Raw genomic sequence first — 18,404 nt, 5'->3', positions numbered from 1 at the left:
TAATGCAAGCGCACTATGTACAGTACTTATCTCATAAATGAAAGAGGAGCCAGTTATATGCTTTTTTGGGGTGTGTAGTGCTTCTCGGCACAAAAATCTGTGAAGGAAGGCGCTTATTCTGTGCCTTTGCTGTGACTTCATATAGGTTTATTTTAAGATGTCAGGTGTGTATGTCTCTATAATTCACTCACATTTTGTGACAAGACGTACATTTCATACTTTTGCAGAGTAAAAGTGTGAAATGTTTTTTTTTTCTTGGTCAACAAAAGTGTTGCGAATGGCTCAGCATCTATATGTTGATTCAAATGAAGGTAAGTAATTATAAAAAAAAATGCTAATGGATATAAAGCCAAGTAAGCAAATTATGAACAATCCAGTGGAAGAAAAATGTGCGTTTGCAGTGCCGACAAAGTCGCGTTCATTTGCACGAGTTTATTATAGTAAATGAGTTGGAAATAGATGTGTAATCACATTGTAAAGTGTGTCTGGGCCGCAAAATAGAAGCAGAGGAAGGGCATTGATCTCTTAAGTGCAGCAACCTTGAGCTAAGCCCCAGTATATCATCGTTTTAATTCTCTCTAGGTTGGAGAGCTTGGTATCCTTCAGGCGTTGCTGTAATTAGGATGCCTTCGCCATACAAGGACCTCTTTAACCGTGAGCACTCGGTTGATCCGAGTTACATTTCTATTGCCCTCTGGCTAGGAAGGGCTTCCTCTTCTGTGATGACCGTATGCAGGGCGCCATAATTGTTAGTTGGTGACGCATGGGGTTTGCAGGAGGAATGGGGTTGTGATCAGTGTTTCTGGCCCAGGAGACAAGGACGATGACGACGACGACGAGGCTGAAGATAAGATGCAAAGCTCGGGTATCCGAAATGGTGTTCGTCAGCAGAGCCAGGAGCCGAATGAGGTGGACCATGGAGACTTCGAGATGGTGGTGAGCTTTGGAGGGGAAGAGGACTGGTTGTGTAGTACTCTGCAAGAGTTGCACGAGCAGTGTGGGTCTGGGTGAAGGGCAGTGCATGCTGTAACTCTGGGTTTGTTGGGGTGAGTTTGACTGGCAACACTTGGCCCTTGTGATTATGGAGATACTCAGGAAGAAGGAATAGGGTTAGATTAATAACTCTGTTACTCTCCTGCTCCATTAGTCAGAGTCTATGGTACTGGAGAGTGCTGACAGTGTAAACAATGGAAATCCATCACCCTTGGAGGCTCTACTAGCCGGAGCAGAGGGTTTCCCCCCCATGCTGGACATCCCTCCGGACGCAGACGACGAGACCATGGTGGAATTGGCTATTGCGCTTAGCCTACAGCAAGATCATCAGGGTAAACCTTTTTTTTCCCCTATGCTTATTATAAGGGAGTTGGGATTGGTTTATGCCAGGGGTGGCCAACACCAGCTCGCAAGGGCCACTAACAGGTCCGTTAACGATAGAGCCACCTGTGCTGTAGCAGGGATATTCTTAAAACCTGACCTGTTGGTGGCCCTTGAGGACTGGAGTTGGCCACTCCTGGTTTATGCAGTTTTGATAATCTGTCCTGCCTCTCTGTAACAGGGAGCAGCAGCAGTGCCCTGGGATTGCAAAGTCTGGGGCTGTCAGGGCAGGCACCCAGCTCTTCTTCTCTGGATGCAGGAACTTTGTCTGACACCACTGCATCAGGTAACTTCAGAGCACTAAGCTCCTGCCCTAGTAGCGCTACTGATGTGATATTTCTTATTGTTTTTTTATGTGACCAAAATATCAAAGAATTTCTGTTCAGTCAACATCGTTAGCCGTCCCTACAATCTTATGTGGCTGAGATTCCTTGGTTGAGCCGTAGTGGGGTTGGAAGGAATAATTTGGTGTTTGTAAGACCTCTCTACCTTGATAATGTACTTCTATGTGTAATAGACATAATAGAAATATTAGACTTATTTGTACAGTTGTGGACATTGGGTGTTGCCGCCGTGGTAGTTAGACGCTGTGTTTTTACCTGTAACAGCTCTCCTAATGCTTGTAGCTCCAGCATCTGATGATGAAGGAAGCACAGCAGCAACAGACGGATCCACGCTGCGCACCTCTCCAGCTGATCATGGAGGCAGCGTGGGCTCGGAGAGCGGTGGTAGCGCGGTGGATTCGGTGGCCGGTGAGCACAGTGGTACGTCTTATCCTATCAAACACAATGGTTTTGTAGTGTGAGGCTGTTATTGTGTATCCCACAGCTGTAAAGGGATTTCTGATTATTAAGACCAAATTATCTCTAAAGAAAGGACATCGGTAACAGAGCAATGTTATAGGGGTTTAAGATGCAGCAGAGAGCATTTGTGTTTCTCCCTATCTTAAATACTTAGCCGCACTTTGGCTCAACACGTGGCAGAGATGACACATAGCTTTGTTTCCCTTCCCCACAATGCTGCCCTCAGGATGTAGGTTTGAGAAAATACATTTGTTATGTGTGGTGCCCTTCCTGTGTTGACCATGTATCCATCTGCGGCTTACCTGTGCCAGTTTCAGGACGGAGCAGTGCATACGGTGACACCACGGTTGAGGGACACCCCCCTGGACCAGGCAGCATCAGCTCCAGCACGGGAGCGATCAGCACCGCTACCGGACAGCAGGAGGGTGAAGGCTCCGAAGGGGAAGGAGAGACTGAAGGCGATACTCACACAAGCAACAGGTCCGTTTTACCATAAACCAAGTCTGGGACCAATGGGGGCCGCCATTTTGAATACACATTTTGAATGTCGCCATTTCTATGAAGCTCGGAGCGGCGTTTTGTTTTTCTTTCTGTATGTTTTTATTTTTTGCGTGAAGAATCTGTATTTTCTTCCTCTTTCTCCAGGCTTCACATGGTGCGCTTGATGCTCCTGGAACGGCTGCTCCAGTCCATGCCTAATCTCAGAGGAGTGGGCGGTGTCCGTGCCATCCCATACATGCAGGTAATGACATGCCATGTCTGCCATTAGTCCCATTCGCATAACTGGCTCCCAGTGGGGGGAGCCAAGTACGGCACATGGCATACAGGATGGTTGCACGGAGTACAGAGGGTGACTGCACGCAGGGCGGTGGCACAAAGTACAGAGGGTGACCTTGCACGCAGGGCGGTGGCACGGAGTACAGCGGGTGACATTGCACGCAGGGTGGTGGCATGGAGTACAGCGGGTGACTGCACGCAGGGCAGCGGGTGACATTGCACGCAGGGCGGTGGCACGGAGTACAGCGGGTGACTGCACGCAGGGCTGTGGCACGGAGTACAGCGGGTGACATTGCACGCAGGGCGGTGGCACGGAGTACAGAGGGTGACATTGCACGCAGGATGGTGGCACGGAGTACAGCGGGTGACTGAACGCAGGGCGGTGGCACGGACTACAGCGGGTGACAATGCACGCAGGGCAGCGGGTGACATTGCACGCAGGGTGGTGGCACGGAGTACAGCGGGTGACTGCACGCAGGGCTGTGGCACGGAGTACAGCGGTGACATTGCACGCAGGGCGGTGGCACAAAGTACAGTGGGTGACTGCACGCAGGGCGGTGGCACAAAGTACAGCGGGTGACTGCATGCAGGGTGGTGGCACAAAGTACAGCGGGTGACTGCACGCAGGGCGGTGGCACAAAGTACAGCGGGTGACTGCATGCAGGGTGGTGGCACACACCCCACTGAGTGTTTTTTTTTTTCCTCTCTAGGTGGTGCTAATGCTGACTGCAGATCTTGATGGAGAGGATGAGAAGGATAAAGGGGCCTTGGATAACCTCTTGTCCCAACTCATTGCAGAGCTTGGTTTGGACAAAAAGGTAGTGAGACACTTAACTCTAATTTGTTCACTTGGGCTAAATAGTATCTGATATTATTACAATACTTTTTGTGGCACAGACACACATTTGCATCAAACCTAGGATGGTTATCTTCCATTCACCTTCCTCACTCTCTCCGTCCCTAAACCCCAGGATGTCTCCAAGAAGAATGAGCGCACACCGCTGAATGAAGTGCATCTAGTAGTCATGAGACTCCTCAGTGTGTTCATGTCCAGAACAAAGTCCGGTTCCAAGTCCTCCATATGTGAGGTAAGAGTTCTCTGAAGGTGGGTGTGTGTGTGTGTGTGTGTGTCATGAGACAGACACAAGCTAGATAAGTAGTAGAACTTCTTCAGGAAACCACTGACCTGGACTGTTACATTTTCCTCATTAAGGTTAACGCAGTGAAAGACTCATCACTCATAGCTGCAATAATGACTTTCAGTGGTTTTATACAATAATTAATAATAATTAGGTCGGTTAGCACCAAAATGAGTCAACATAAGCCCTGGTTTTAAATATGCTATGAATGCCAAAATTAAGAAGTGTGCATAATAGATCTGTTCTAATAGAAAATGGTCACTTAGTTGATTAAAGTGACTGCATGTTAAAGTTGCTCACATGTTATCTTAGATCTGTAATGCCCTCTGTAAATACTGTACATGCAGTAAAATGAGTAAAACCAGTATGGGTGACGCAACGTAACCCCTGCAGTAAGCCTTGCTCCACGTGCACAGCCCCTAATAAACACACTTTAGTGATGCCTCACCCCTGACCCTCCCTTTCTTTGCAGTCCTCTTCCTTGATCTCCAGCGCAACAGCGACTGCCTTGCTCAGCTCGGGGGCGGTGGATTACTGCCTCCATGTTCTCAAGTCTCTCCTGGACTATTGGAAGAGCCAGCAGAGTGACGAGGAGCCAGTGGCTGCCAGCCAGCTGCTGAAACCGCACACCAGCTCCTCCCCGCCTGACATGAGCCCGTTCTTCCTCCGGCAGTATGTCAAGGTGAGTTGAGGGAGAGGTTGAATGCGGCAAAATGTGGTTTTGTAATATGCAACATGGCCTGTCCCTTTATTTTGTTATCTTGGGTTGAGCTTCTCCTATTGGGTTTTAAAGGGGCGATCCAAGCAGGAGATTTTTTTTTTTTAACATAGTAATGAAGCAGGGTGTTTCCAGGGCTGAACGCCATTCATTTCAGCTCAGTGGACTACCTGCTTCCGGACATACAGACCTCCGTAGCGGGTGCTATTAGCCGCTAGGCTAGCAGGGATCACGTTACGGCCGCTTTTCAAAGCTCCCGCGTCTTGCGGGCCAATAGGAAGCCGTGACGTCATCCGGTGCGGCTTCCTATTGGCCCATGTGACGCAGGAGCTTTAAAGTTTGCTGAGCTACCGACACCCAGTTCGACGTTAAGTATCTCTGGAAGCACGGTGTGCCCAGAGCTGGAATTAATGGGGTTCAGATCTGGAGACTCCCTGCTGTAAGCCTATGTTAAAAACATAATGTAAAAAAGTTTGAATCCCCCTTTAACTGCCGGGCACCAGCAAAGATGCAGTTTCAATAGGCAACATACATTGAAGATGCAGTGACATGAAATCACTTATCTGTGTCACCATTCAAAATCCAACAGTCCGTAATTAAACAGAACTACAAGAAGTCTCACTGAATATACAGTATGTGCGCAGAGCAAAATACTACGTCATGTTCCACCGAGGAGCAATTGTTAGACTGTTTTCAGACGACACATTTTACGGGAGAAATAATTCTTCCCATACTACATTAGGACTTTGCATTGAGGTATGAGCTCAGAACCACACAAGTGGAATAATGGCTGGGACCAGCATAAACACTGTTTCTTCCACCCCCCATCCTGTCTCTCCAGGGACACGCTGCAGATGTTTTCCAGGCATACACTCAGCTGCTCACAGAGATGGTGCTGCGTCTGCCCTACCAGATTAAGAAAATTGCTGATGCCAACTCGCGAATCCCAGCTCCGGTCTTTGATCATTCCTGGTTTTACTTCTTGTCCGAGGTAATTGGTGAGAAACCTTGTAATGAAGGGAAGGAAGAGCACTGGATAAAAACGGCTGTATGCAGAGTTTTAAACGCGACTCTATAGCTGAAGGAAAGAAACTGGACAGCTACTGATTTAGCCATTCTTACTGTTTTTGGTGCCGTGACCGCGTCGATTTGTGCTCCCCCACGTTGCGGGAGCCACCTCCCATAGCACCGAGTCGTGGTGTCAAACAGGCCGCGATTATAGTGACGTCGCGCACGCCGCCGGAACAAATACATGTCTCAATGAAGGCGGATATGGTGCGTGCGACCGCAAGCTATGGAGCGACAATCAAATCGGATTAATTTGTTTTTGGAGCGCGATGGCCGCGTCACGTGAGCGGTTCAGCCAATGAGAGCGAACCGCTCACATGACGCCACGCCTCCCTGTCGCCTCCCGATGCCTCCTGCCTGCAGTGCATGTTTCTTCGCGACCTAAGGGCGGCTACATCTGTAGTGCATTATCGGTGTGTGTTTCAGGGTAACGTGGCCATTTTACTGGCTAGGGAATGGTCTCCAGTGTTTATTTATTTTTTAAACGATTGAAGTTCTCGGTTGTGCCGAACGCCAATACTAAACTCCAGAAGTTTTGTATTGTATTATGTCCTGATACGTTCTCAGCTTGTTCTCCACGTCAAGACTTAGTGTGCAGTATCATCACACCAACCGCCCTCTCCTCCCTTGCAATAGTACCTGATGATTCAGCAGACGCCGTTTGTTCGCCGCCAAGTGCGCAAACTCCTCCTATTTATCTGCGGGTCGAAAGAGAAGTATCGGCAGCTCCGGGACCTGCATACTCTCGATTCCCACGTCCGGGGCATCAAGAAGCTGCTGGAGGAGCACGGGATTTTCCTGCGCGCAAGTGTGGTGATCGCCAGCTCGGGGTCCGCGCTACAGTATGACACGCTCATCAACCTGGTAAGAAGCGCGGAGATGAGCAGAGAGTTCTGTGTGTTTGTCTGGGACGTGCGCGTTTATCAGAGGTTCTGTTTGTTTCAGATGGAGCACCTCAAGGCTTGTGCCGAAATAGCGTCCCAGCGAACTGTCAACTGGCAGAAATTCTGCATAAAAGATGATTGTAAGTTAGCCGGTTTTCTGGTGAACGGGGGACGACCTGTTTTAGATTTCATTCCTAATGGGAAATAACAAACAGGAAGAAAGTGTAGGAATCCATTCAAACGGTCAAGAATTATATAAAAAAAAATGTTATTTAGTCATTAAAGCAAAGCTAAATCATACACGAAGGCGCACGGGGAGGTATTCCCACTGAGCACCCGGACACATCGTGACGGTCACCTAATCAGTGGGATATTTGGCCCACCCGCTTATAAATAAGCAAAATACCACGTGACATCAAACAATCTGACAACAAAGACAAAAGATTGAAAGCATTTGCTACAATCGAGAAATAGAATCCAAATAAAACCTGTTAAATCTCTGATATACAATAGTCCGTCAGGTTAAACACACACGCCATCGGGGCTCGTGCATTGCCTTGCAAAGCATCCAAGTCCTTTTAGCACTGAGGGGACTAAATGCATAAATTCACTTATTCAGCCAGTTAGAGGCTGAGGAACAATACATATCGTCTCCATTTAGCAGTCGTGGCTTTAAGACCTCAGCCACCAGCCAGCAGTTTTCATTTCAAGTAAATGGCATGGCTGTTTTAAGGAGCAGATGGGCCATGAAAATACACACAAACAGATTGTGATTCATTTAATGTGGGAAGTATTGGGCACATCACATATAATGGGGGAAGTATTAGGCACATCATATCTGCACAGTGTTCATGTCCTGTAATAGCTGCCAGATCAGCGGCTCTTGAGTGATCCATCTTTGTTTCTCTCCAGCTGTCTTGTACTTCCTGCTGCAAGTCAGTTTCCTCGTCGATGAGGGGGTGTCCCCCGTCCTGCTGCAGCTCCTCTCCTGTGCCCTTTGTGGCAGTAAAGTTATCTCGGCATCCTCATCCTCCGGTTCTTCCACTGCCCAGTCATCTGGTTCTGGGCAGCCCGGGGCACAGAGCAAATCGTCTACTAAGAAGAGCAAGAAGGAAGATAAGGACAAGGAGAAAGAAGGTAGGAGGCTGGCACCTTTATAAAAGGACCACCCAAGCTCCTTCTGTATAGTTACTAGTAACTGTTCTGATCCTGGAGCAAAGTAGAATCACAGACGGCTCTGGTAGCAGTAGTCTTTGAATCTTTGTTGTGTTGCAGGCGAGAGCTCCAACAGCCAAGAGGAGCAGCTGTGCACAGCGCTGGTCAACCAGCTCAATAAATTTGCAGACAAAGAGACCTTGATCCAGTTCCTCCGCTGCTTCCTTCTGGAATCGAATGCCTCCTCTGTGCGCTGGCAGGCACACTGCTTAGCTTTGCATATCTACAGGTGAGCACATCACTGCAGCTGTGTCACTATTAAAGGGAAAGGATCTTAAACTCCACAGGACAGAAGATGAGTCATCTTTGTTTTATCATAAGAGCTATCACAAGGATGGTCTTCCTGTGTAATGTCTGCAAATACAATAGAATAGGAGTGGCCAACTCCAGCCTTGAAGAGCCACCAACCGGTCATGTTTTAAGGGTATCCCTGCTTCAGCACAGGTGGCTCAATCAGTGGCTCAGTCGAGAGCCACAGCACAGATGGCTCACTCGCACCTGTTGTTGCACAGGTGCTTCAGCACAGGTGGCTCAATCATTGGCTCAGTCAAAGACTGAGCCACTGATTGACCCACCTGTGCTGAAGCAGAGACTGATTGAGCCATCTGGGCTGAAGTTGGGATATCCTTAAACGAACCTGGTGGTGTCTCTTGAGAACTGAAGTTTGCCAATCCTACAATAGAACATCTCTCTAAGGCTGGGGCCATGGTGCCTTCTCCCGTGCGGAGGCTGCGGCAAAGCGGGTGCTTACCCTGACCATGCTAGATGCGCCGTGGGGGGCGTTCCTATTGACGTCATGGAGCGGTTTTGCCCTCATTGGGCGAACCGCTCATGTGACCTGTATGACGTGCTGAGAAATCAATTTAACTGATTTCTCATGCAACGCGCGCCCCACCCTCCTGCTTCAGCGCGCACGGGCACCGCATGGACGCGAACACTGCCTTAAGGCAGTCTGTAAGCTCAGCGTGCGGGGTCTGCGACACCATGGCCCCAGCCTAAAGGCGATTACAATGAAAGGAAATATTCCTTCATGTTATTATTTTAAAAGACAAAGTTTCTCTCAAACGAAATTTCAGTATCATCAGATATAATGGCCTGGGCTGAAAATGTTGATTTGTTTACTTATAGCAATGTACTAATTCTCTTCTGAATGTCCGGATTCTCCTGTTACCTTGCTTGGCCGTTCTTTATACCGTGTGTTGGCAGCTAAGAGGATATGCATTTTAATGATGGAAACGGCAGTGACTTTATTTGCTTACTTCTGACCATCCCGATTTGTTCTGTCTCAGAAACTCCAACAAGTCCCAGCAGGAGCTGCTCCTCGATCTCATGTGGGCTATTTGGCCAGAGCTCCCGGCATATGGGCGTAAAGCTGCTCAGTTTGTAGATCTCCTCGGATACTTCTCACTGAAGACCCCGCAGACGGAGAAGAAGGTAACGCCGTATACTTGTTACCGGGGACTGCAAAGCAGATGGTTTCTGTATAGAATCGCCAGTGCTGCCGCTTGTCAAACTGAAAAACCAAAACATTCATGTTAAAATAGCACAGCAAATAAAAATACACCATGTGGGTACATTTGCAGGTCTGCTTCCACTATAGCCAGGGATTCTGGGTAATGACATGCAAATGAGCACTCGTCACTCATCTTTTCCATTGTAACATTTAACACACTGTATAAATAAAACCATGTATCAATCTCTATCCCCAGTTTAAGGAATATTCACAAAAGGCAGTTGAGATCCTACGAACTCAAAACCACATCTTAACCAACCACCCCAACTCCAACATATACAAGTAAGGGTCCGCCCCCTCTATATATGCTGCCCCCTCTATATATGCTGCCCCCTCTATATATGCTGCCCCCTCTATATATGCTGCCCCCTCTATATATGCTGCCCCCTCTATATATGTGCCCCCTCTATAATGGTATTAGTGTTTCTTCTTGATGGGAATGGCATTTTTTCACTCTCCAGCACCCTTTCTGGCTTGGTGGAGTTCGATGGTTATTATCTGGAAAGTGATCCGTGTCTTGTGTGCAACAACCCCGAAGTACCACTGTGTGTAAGTAACTAGCATAGTGCTGTAACTCTGCTCTGTTTTTGCAGTCCGCATGTTAACCCTCATATTATACTGCTCAGTGATATTTCTAACACTTCAGAATTGGAAGGTCAAGGCGCATTGCGGTCTCCGATCATAAGTAGTGTTAGAAAAAACAGTATTAAAAGAACAAGTGGCCTCTGGCTTCTTGAGTCAACATTTTTTTTTTCTCTTGGCAGAACATCAAGCTTTCCTCCATTAAGGTGGACACTCGCTATACCACCACACAGCAGGTGGTGAAGCTGATCGGCAGTCACACCATCAGCAAAGTCACAGTCAAGATCGGGGACCTGAAACGCACCAAGATGGTGCGAACCATCAACCTGTTTTACAACAACCGCACTGTGCAGGCTATTGTGGAGCTCAAGAACAAGTAGGTGTCCATCCGTGTCTAGTAAGCAGCAGTCTTCAGTCCAGAGAAAGAAGCGGCTGTGCATAATAACCCCTTTGCTGCAGAAGGAGTTTGCATTTCATCGCAGGTCCCACCACAGCCAAGAGATTGCATTGTGGGACAGCTGTGGCAACGCCTCTGGCCCTCGAGCTGATTAATGCCATCTATGTATAATGATTGTATAATATGTTTATTTTTTGCATTGATATCTGCATCTCTTGTTAAGAGTGGAGAGACGTGGCCTTCACCTACTCATCATTGGAGTTTTTTTTTTTTTAATTAATAATTGTTTGTTCTAGTATAGCGCTGCTAGTTTTACGTAGCGCTTTAGAGTCATTGTTTGCAGACACACTCCCTGCCCCGCAGAGCTTACAATCTGTTTTTGTTGCCTGAGGCACAGGGAGATAAAGTGACTTGCCCAAGGTCACAAGGAGCCGACACCTGGAATTGAACCAGGTTCCCCTGCTTCAAACTCACTGCCAGACCAGAATCGGTGCCTTTACTCACTGAGCCGTCCCTTCTCCCTTGGATGGAGTTGGATGGAGATTGTGAATAAAACGAGACATTTAGAAAAATAAGTCTATTTATAAACTATCCCCACTACTTTCACACGCCCTTCATGTATCATGACTACCCGGGGGAGTGGTTCATCATGCTGGACTGTGGGAACAGGTACCCTACTCTGCTCCCACCTAGTAGCAGCCATATGAGGCAGGTTTACCCAACTCACTTCCCTTGTGACTTAATGTTTGACTACTGTGCAAATCCTGAAGCAGAGAAGATACCTGTGCACCCATTGATCATGCAGGGTTTAGTCACATCTGAGCTGCTTTTAAACCGGGGAATGGTGAAACCCTTGTGTCTGATCTCCTTTGTCTCCCAGGCCTGCTCGCTGGCACAAAGCCAAGAAGGTGCAGCTGACTCCAGGACAAACGGAAGTGAAGATTGACCTCCCACTGCCCATTGTCGCTTCAAACCTGATGATAGAGTTTGCTGACTTCTATGAGAATTACCAGGCCTCCTCTGAGACCTTGCAGTGCCCCCGCTGCAGTGCCTCTGTGCCCGCCAACCCAGGCGTGTGTGGGAATTGTGGAGAGAACGTGTATCAGTGCCACAAGTGCAGGTCAGAACAGAATACATTTGAAGCAAAATGTGTGTGTGTGTGTGTGTGTGTGTGTGTGTGTGTGTGTATACACACTAATTATGCCTGAGGAAAGGTATACAGGGATATACCAAATAAGTAAACATGGGAAGGATGTTGATCCAGGGAGTAATCCAATTCTCGGAGTCGGGAAGGACTTTTCTTTTCCCCTTATGAGATATCATTGGATGATGTGTCACTGGGGTTCTGGATCAATATACTGTAATTACGGATAAAGTATCTGTCGTCTAAATTTAACATAGGTTGAACTTGATGGATATGTCTTTTTTCAACCTCATCTACTATGTAACTATGCCATGTGGTACTGCATTAATTTGCTTATCAATCCCAGTCTGGGGTAATTAGAAGCAAATGATTATAGTAACTCATATTGTCTAGAAGGTTGTGAAACCTCAGATGTGCGCACATAAGTTCACCGTGCTCATTACGAGTCATGTGCGAGTTATTTTGCACTGAACAAACGTCACCGATATCTGTTTGTTTTTGAGCTTGTTTCTTAAGGTAATGACAATTAATACATAATTATTTCTTTTTTAATGTTCTTTCTACCATTGTGATATAACATTCTTTTCCCCCCAGAGTCCTGATTCCTGATTTTCTATTTACATATTGATGCTTTTGGGTTTAGCTATTTACATTGGCCACTGGACAGAAAACATTTCCAGGCTCTGTTGATTTCCAATGTTTCCTTTTCCTACGTGACACCTACTGTTCTCTGATGAGCAACTCTGTGTCTTTCTCAGATCTATTAATTATGATGAGAAGGATCCTTTCCTGTGTAATGCTTGTGGCTTCTGCAAATACGCCCGCTTTGATTTCATGCTGTATGCTAAGCCCTGCTGTGCTGTGGATCCCATTGAGAATGAAGAGGACCGTAAGAAAGTGAGTTTCCCAGCTACCTACGGTATATGCCATTTGCAGGTTAGGCAGGAATAGGCTTGGTGATGAGGTGTTGTCTTGAGATGCAAGAGTTCACTGCTGAAATTGACTTCAGCTTTGCCGGACTGTTTCCTGAGCTCCTTGGCACCACAATGTAATATGCCTATTATTCTATCAATGTACACAGGCTGCATTACCTTCCAGTATCCCACTGGTTCCTCTATTCATAAATTCATCTTTTTCGCGTGTACGTAGGAAAAATTAATGACGTGGGCCATCGTTGCGTGTCCTCTCAATTTCTATGCTTCAAACAAGTAGCCTGTATTGCTGCATAAGTCTTGAAATCGTTTCTAAACTACCTAAGTAAGCTGGAGTGGGAAGTACAAAAAAACCCCAAGACATTTTAGAGCTTTCCAGTTGTGTGGATAGTGGCTGCATTTCCTCCTGTGATGTCCTGCCCATATTATGCATCTTTATTTCAATACAAACATTTCATTTTCAGGCTGTCACCAACATCAACACTTTGCTGGATAAAGCCGACCGTGTGTATCACCAGCTAATGGGGCATCGGCCTCAGCTGGAGAACCTGCTGTGCAAAGTGAATGAGGCGGCCCCAGAAAAGCCTCAGGTAACACTCCCATGATACTTTGCTGCCGTCTGTATGTTACTTGACTCCGGCAGCGTTGGGTTTGACTGGGTTGTGTTTTCACCCTGCAGGATGACTCTGCCAACGCCGGGGGAATCGGCTCCACCTCAGCCAGCGTGAATAGATATATCCTGCAGCTGGCTCAGGAGTATTGCGGAGACTGCAAGAACTCTTTTGATGAGCTTTCTAAGATCATACAGGTAACGTTTGATACTTTGTGTTTTAAAGAGAAATATATTCTAAGCTTTTGTGCTATCGGGTGCATTATCCAACTATCTCAAATGGAAAAAGCCCAGGCCACCAAAGGCTTATACTTAATTAAAGGTGAATATGAACAATATTGTGTAGATGAAACACTATGGACTCAAATGCATAAAGTTAACAATGTGCCTGTCTTAAATGTATGAAGAATCCGCCTTATTTAGTGTGACGGGCCTTTGTTTCGCACCTTTTGGAAGCCTGTGCAGAGGCTGAGCTGCCGTCGTCCTTCTCCCACTGTGGTTCCAGCTTCTGTTCTTTTTCAATTGGCAGAAAGTCTTTGCCTCTCGGAAGGAGTTGCTGGAATATGATCTGCAGCAAAGGGAAGCCGCCACCAAATCCTCCCGCTCCAGCGTGCAGCCCACCTTCACGGCCAGCCAGTACCGGGCCCTGTCCGTGCTTGGCTGCGGCCACACCTCCTCCAATAAGTGCTATGGTTGCGCCTCCGCCGTGACAGAGCATTGCATCACCCTGCTACGTGCCCTGGCCACCAACAGCACAATCCGACACATCCTGGTGTCACAGGGTCTAATCCGGGAACTGTTTGATTATAACCTACGCCGGGGCCCGGCAGCCATGCGGGACGAGGTGCGGCAGGTCATGTGCCTCCTTACCAGGTATGGCTAGATCATGGTGAAATCTCGGGGTGGGTGTCATTGAATATCTTTGGTGTCAGTGTAAACATTTTATAACCTGGGTTCATTCGATAGGGACAATCCAGAAGCCACACAGCAGATGAACGATTTGATCATAGGGAAAGTGTCTACAGCTCTTAAGGGACACTGGGCAAATCCAGACTTGGTAAGCGCCTTATCCTTTCTACGCCCCGTCTGTGCTCACTAATTAGTATAAACTGGATGATATGTTTGTGTTGGTGAATGTTATTGCGTTCCAGCACCGGTGTGCCACTTTGCTTCATGTGTTTTCCAGGCGAGTAGTCTCCAGTATGAGATGCTCCTGCTAACGGATTCAATATCAAAAGAAGACAGCTGCTGGGAACTTCGCCTTCGCTGCGGTGAGTTTGAAACCTTAGGCTGCGGCCAAGCTAGAAGCGTGCGTGCGCTCACTGCCCGATCAAAGACATTGAAGCCTATGGGAATGTCCATAGTGTGTGCGCTTGCGCGCAGGCAGATGCATGTGAGTGTTGGCCGGAGAGCTGCTTGCAGAGACAAATTATTTTGTTTCTGCCGTGCGATGGCCGGGTCACGTGAGCGTTTCGCCCAGTGAGGTGAGGACATTGTGTCCACACCCCATGACATGCTCTCCCCGCCCCCCCCCCCCCGTACCACACGCTACAGCACATTTCTTCATGGCCAGGAATCGGCCCAGCTTCATCAACGTGTGACGTCACGGTGCTCAAGAGCGCGCGCACCTAGCATGGCTGCAGCCTTAGGATTTCATTGGAGGCTAAAATCAGGGACCGAAAGTTTGCAGCAGTCTGTTTTTGATCTGGGTAGTTTAAAGGAGTGTGTTGATTGCGTCTCCTCTTTGTCTCAGCCCTGAGCCTTTTCCTGATGGCCGTAAACATCAAAACCCCAGTGGTCGTGGAGAACATCACACTAATGTGCCTGCGCATTCTCCAAAAATTAATCAAGCCCCCTTCTCCAACCAGCAAGAAGAACAAGGTAACATCCCAACTTCCCTACCACGAACACACAAAATACTATGTGTATGGTTTTAGGGACATCATACCCAGCTACCTATCTGCATTTATATGCTTGTCTATGTTTCCTACAGCACACAAGTATTGCTCTTTCCAGATACATGTTGCCAAAATGTTTCTCTATACAAGATATGTTATTCGATTTGATAGTCTCTGGGGTGATCTGGTAACAGATTTGACACCCTGTTGGCACCTGGCTTTTATTTTTCCCAGGATAGTGTCACCTGAAATTGCTTAGTACTTAGTTCTTTCTATCAAAGCTTCTAAGAGCAATCATGGGCTTTATTTTCCCAGGACATTCCTACGGAAGCTCTCACTACAGTGAAACCCTACAGCAACGAGATCCATGCTCAGGCTCAGCTGTGGCTCAAAAGAGACCACAAAGCATCATATGAGGCTTGGAAGAAATGCCTCCCTGCTCGTGGTAAGAAGGATTTGTGGTCCCTTGCTTACTCTTTCTTCTTTCATTATAATGGGGCATGCCATGGTTTTGCGTGAATATACCAAAGTAAAAGCCACTTGGAAACTCGCCCGCCAATTATTCCCCGAAAGGGATTAGAGGCAAACTCCTCATGGTGAGAAACCATCTATCAATGGGTCCACCTATAACACATGGTGGTCAAGACTCCATGAGTTTCTAACTCGATTGTGTAGCAGTCAATCCTCTTGAATTGACCATCAGTACTACACGAGCGAGGCACAGTTTGGGTTGGACACCACACAGATTAAGGGTTGTAGCACAAATATACGGAAACATGATGAAATTCACATTCTTGTTTTAAAAAATTCAGGCGGGAGCGTGGGGTGAATGCATTAGTGCTTAGCGGTTTCATGTGCGAGCGCTTTCTTTTCTCGAGGCAAAAGACATGCCGGGAAAGCAGAATAAAAAGCCCAGCTTGGAGTGGTGTTCTTGTGTAATTCAGTCTCTTCTTTGTCAGCCAGGTTACATTTTTTTCCTGCTGTTCTTCGTGTCAGGTATAGATGCCAGTGGGAAGTCCCCCAGCAAAGCGGAGCTGAGGCAGATGTACTTACAGGAGAAGTATGTTTGGAAATGGAAGCAGTTCATGAGCAGAAGGGGTAAGAGAACATCCCCCCTGGATCTGAAACTGGGACACAACAACTGGCTGAGACAGGTGAGTGTACTTTCCGTCACACGGAGCCAGTGTCTGCCACACACTGAGTGAGCAGCGAGTGTGCTATTTTACTGATGTCTTTCACAGGTGTTGTTTACTCCGGCGACCCAAGCGGCACGTCAGGCCGCGTGCACCATAGTCGAAGCGCTGGCAACTATCCCAAGCCGCAGGCAGCAGGTCCTGGATCTTCTCACCAGGTTAGGACTTCTGTATCATTAATAATGGTTTTATTTGTTTTCTGTCTAAAGAAGGGACTTACGTGGTCCTGAAAGGTGGCAGTTCTCTTAATACCTCTGTTACCCGTTAGTCTTTTTTTAATGACGCCCTTTTCTTGGTGCCAACACGTTACGGGAAAAATAATGTTAAGTGTCACAACCACGCGGGAAGACATTCGTGAGTAGTAGAGGTTGGAACTGTGACCCAAGCCAATAGTCTCTTGATGAAGCTATTTCCCTTCTCTGTCCCAGTTACTTGGATGAGCTGAGCATCGCCGGGGAGTGTGCAGCCGAGTACCTGGCTTTATATCAGAAACTAATTAAACCAGCACACTGGAAGGTTTACCTCGCAGCAAGAGGAGTCCTGCCTTACGTCGGAAACCTCATCACCAAGGTACCTACCGATCGCATAAAGCAAGGGGGTGACCACCTGCAGTCTTCCAGGGCCACCAACAGGTCAGGTTTTCAGGATATCCCAGCTTCAGCACAGGTGGCTCAGTCTTTGACAGAGCCACCGATTGAGCCACCGGTGCTGAAGCAGGGATATCCTGAAAATCTGACCTGTTGGTGGCCCTTGAGGACCCCTGGCATAAAGCAAAATCACTGCTCTAATCTGTGAAGCATTGCCCCCAATTCACTCGGCAAATAATCCACAAATTAATTTCTTTTAAGCTACAGTAGTAGAATGGCTACTAGCAAATAATATTGGGCATATAGCTATTTTTTTGTCCCTGCCGTGGCACAGGTATATAGTATATTAAGGCTCTGACTTAGGATAAGTGTTTTGATCCCATTGTGTCGTATCTGCTTTTAGGAAATTGCTCGCTTGCTTGCTCTGGAGGAGGCGACTCTCAGTACAGACCTGCAGCAGGGCTTCGCCTTGAAGAGTTTAACAGGTACGACATGCTGGAACCGCAGGCGCAGACCTGTTCTGCGCCAGTGCTCCACATGGGCCGTCTTGGAGGGCTGGTTTGAGTTTGATCTGGTGCCACATTGTGAGCAGAATACGGTCTGAACCCTTCCCCTGCTCCCCAGGTCTTCTCTCCTCGTTTGTGGAGGTTGAATCGATCAAGCGTCACTTCAAAAGCCGCCTGGTCGGCACTGTGTTGAATGGTTACCTCTGCCTCAGGAAGCTGGTGGTGCAGCGGACGAAGTTGATAGACGAGACGCAGGACATGTTACTGGAGATGCTGGAGGACATGACCACAGGTAACCCATATCTAATGTCCATAGTCATCTAGTTGCAGATGCAGGGCATCTTTTATTTAGGATATCCAGTGGTGTTCCTTGAAAATCATAAATAGACATTGCATTTTGTAACTAGATGCTGTATAGGAGGGGGTGGGGGGGTTTCTATTACTGCCAGTTACAGGTAGGGGGGTGTGTGTGTGTGTGTGTGTGTGTGTGTGTGTGTGTGTGTGTGTGTGTGTGTGTGTGTATAGTGAGGTGTGTTGTAACAATAACAAATACAAATAAAGTGATTGTGGGACCACTGGAATAGCCAAGTGCAATATAAATTTTTTTATATACACACACACACACACACACACACACACACACACACACATTACAACTTGGAAAAATGGCAAGTAAGTATACACAGTGAAACAGATAGTAAGGGATGTGTGTAAGGATAATAACTTATATTTTATTGCTTATGGATGGGGATACTTGTATACCAATAGGCAAGGTCCCGGCAGCTCTCGCATTGGATAACCTGTCCGGAGAGGGAGATACACAGAGGGAAAGAGAGAGCGCACACTATAAGGCAATGGACAGATAAACAATTTAATCACACTATTAATGGCTAGCAAAACACTCAAGTGTTAAAATGCATTAAAATACATATGGGGGAACACACACACACACACACACACACACACACACACACACACACACACACACACACACACACACACACACACACACACACACACACACACACACACACACACACACACACCGACTTAAGTAAGATGAT

At 47.3% G+C, this 18,404-nt stretch overlaps 1 protein-coding gene across 14 annotated transcripts in view; it reads left to right on the top strand.

Annotated features, from left to right (window-relative positions):
- The window catches only part of UBR4 (ubiquitin protein ligase E3 component n-recognin 4), an 85,667-nt gene that overhangs the window by 44,617 nt on the left and 22,646 nt on the right, over nt 1-18,404 (top strand). For 4 of the 14 annotated variants that reach the window (XM_075606011.1, XM_075606016.1, XM_075606014.1 and 1 more), the window contains 33 exons: nt 583-654; nt 812-936; nt 1,148-1,325; nt 1,556-1,660; nt 1,983-2,138; nt 2,489-2,657; nt 2,823-2,919; nt 3,665-3,772; nt 3,926-4,042; nt 4,566-4,775; nt 5,653-5,802; nt 6,516-6,743; nt 6,825-6,903; nt 7,676-7,900; nt 8,039-8,207; nt 9,268-9,412; nt 9,688-9,773; nt 9,953-10,040; nt 10,256-10,449; nt 11,351-11,590; nt 12,373-12,511; nt 13,011-13,136; nt 13,226-13,354; nt 13,686-14,029; nt 14,123-14,213; nt 14,343-14,427; nt 14,910-15,037; nt 15,370-15,499; nt 16,051-16,208; nt 16,296-16,405; nt 16,676-16,817; nt 17,238-17,319; nt 17,459-17,632. In XM_075606011.1, the coding sequence (XP_075462126.1) occupies nt 583-654; nt 812-936; nt 1,148-1,325; nt 1,556-1,660; nt 1,983-2,138; nt 2,489-2,657; nt 2,823-2,919; nt 3,665-3,772; nt 3,926-4,042; nt 4,566-4,775; nt 5,653-5,802; nt 6,516-6,743; nt 6,825-6,903; nt 7,676-7,900; nt 8,039-8,207; nt 9,268-9,412; nt 9,688-9,773; nt 9,953-10,040; nt 10,256-10,449; nt 11,351-11,590; nt 12,373-12,511; nt 13,011-13,136; nt 13,226-13,354; nt 13,686-14,029; nt 14,123-14,213; nt 14,343-14,427; nt 14,910-15,037; nt 15,370-15,499; nt 16,051-16,208; nt 16,296-16,405; nt 16,676-16,817; nt 17,238-17,319; nt 17,459-17,632 (4,779 nt within the window). The remainder of the gene's footprint in view (nt 1-582; nt 655-811; nt 937-1,147; nt 1,326-1,555; nt 1,661-1,982; nt 2,139-2,488; nt 2,658-2,822; nt 2,920-3,664; nt 3,773-3,925; nt 4,043-4,565; nt 4,776-5,652; nt 5,803-6,515; nt 6,744-6,824; nt 6,904-7,675; nt 7,901-8,038; nt 8,208-9,267; nt 9,413-9,687; nt 9,774-9,952; nt 10,041-10,255; nt 10,450-11,350; nt 11,591-12,372; nt 12,512-13,010; nt 13,137-13,225; nt 13,355-13,685; nt 14,030-14,122; nt 14,214-14,342; nt 14,428-14,909; nt 15,038-15,369; nt 15,500-16,050; nt 16,209-16,295; nt 16,406-16,675; nt 16,818-17,237; nt 17,320-17,458; nt 17,633-18,404) is intronic. The other 10 variants (XM_075606020.1, XM_075606017.1, XM_075606007.1 and 7 more) reach the window with 9 other exon arrangements.

The sequence above is a fragment of the Ascaphus truei genome, chromosome 6, assembly GCF_040206685.1.
Source record: "Ascaphus truei isolate aAscTru1 chromosome 6, aAscTru1.hap1, whole genome shotgun sequence".
Taxonomy (NCBI): domain Eukaryota; kingdom Metazoa; phylum Chordata; class Amphibia; order Anura; family Ascaphidae; genus Ascaphus; species Ascaphus truei.
The sequence above is the reverse complement of the archived record's forward strand: the minus strand, read 5'-3'. Positions and strand labels throughout refer to the sequence as shown.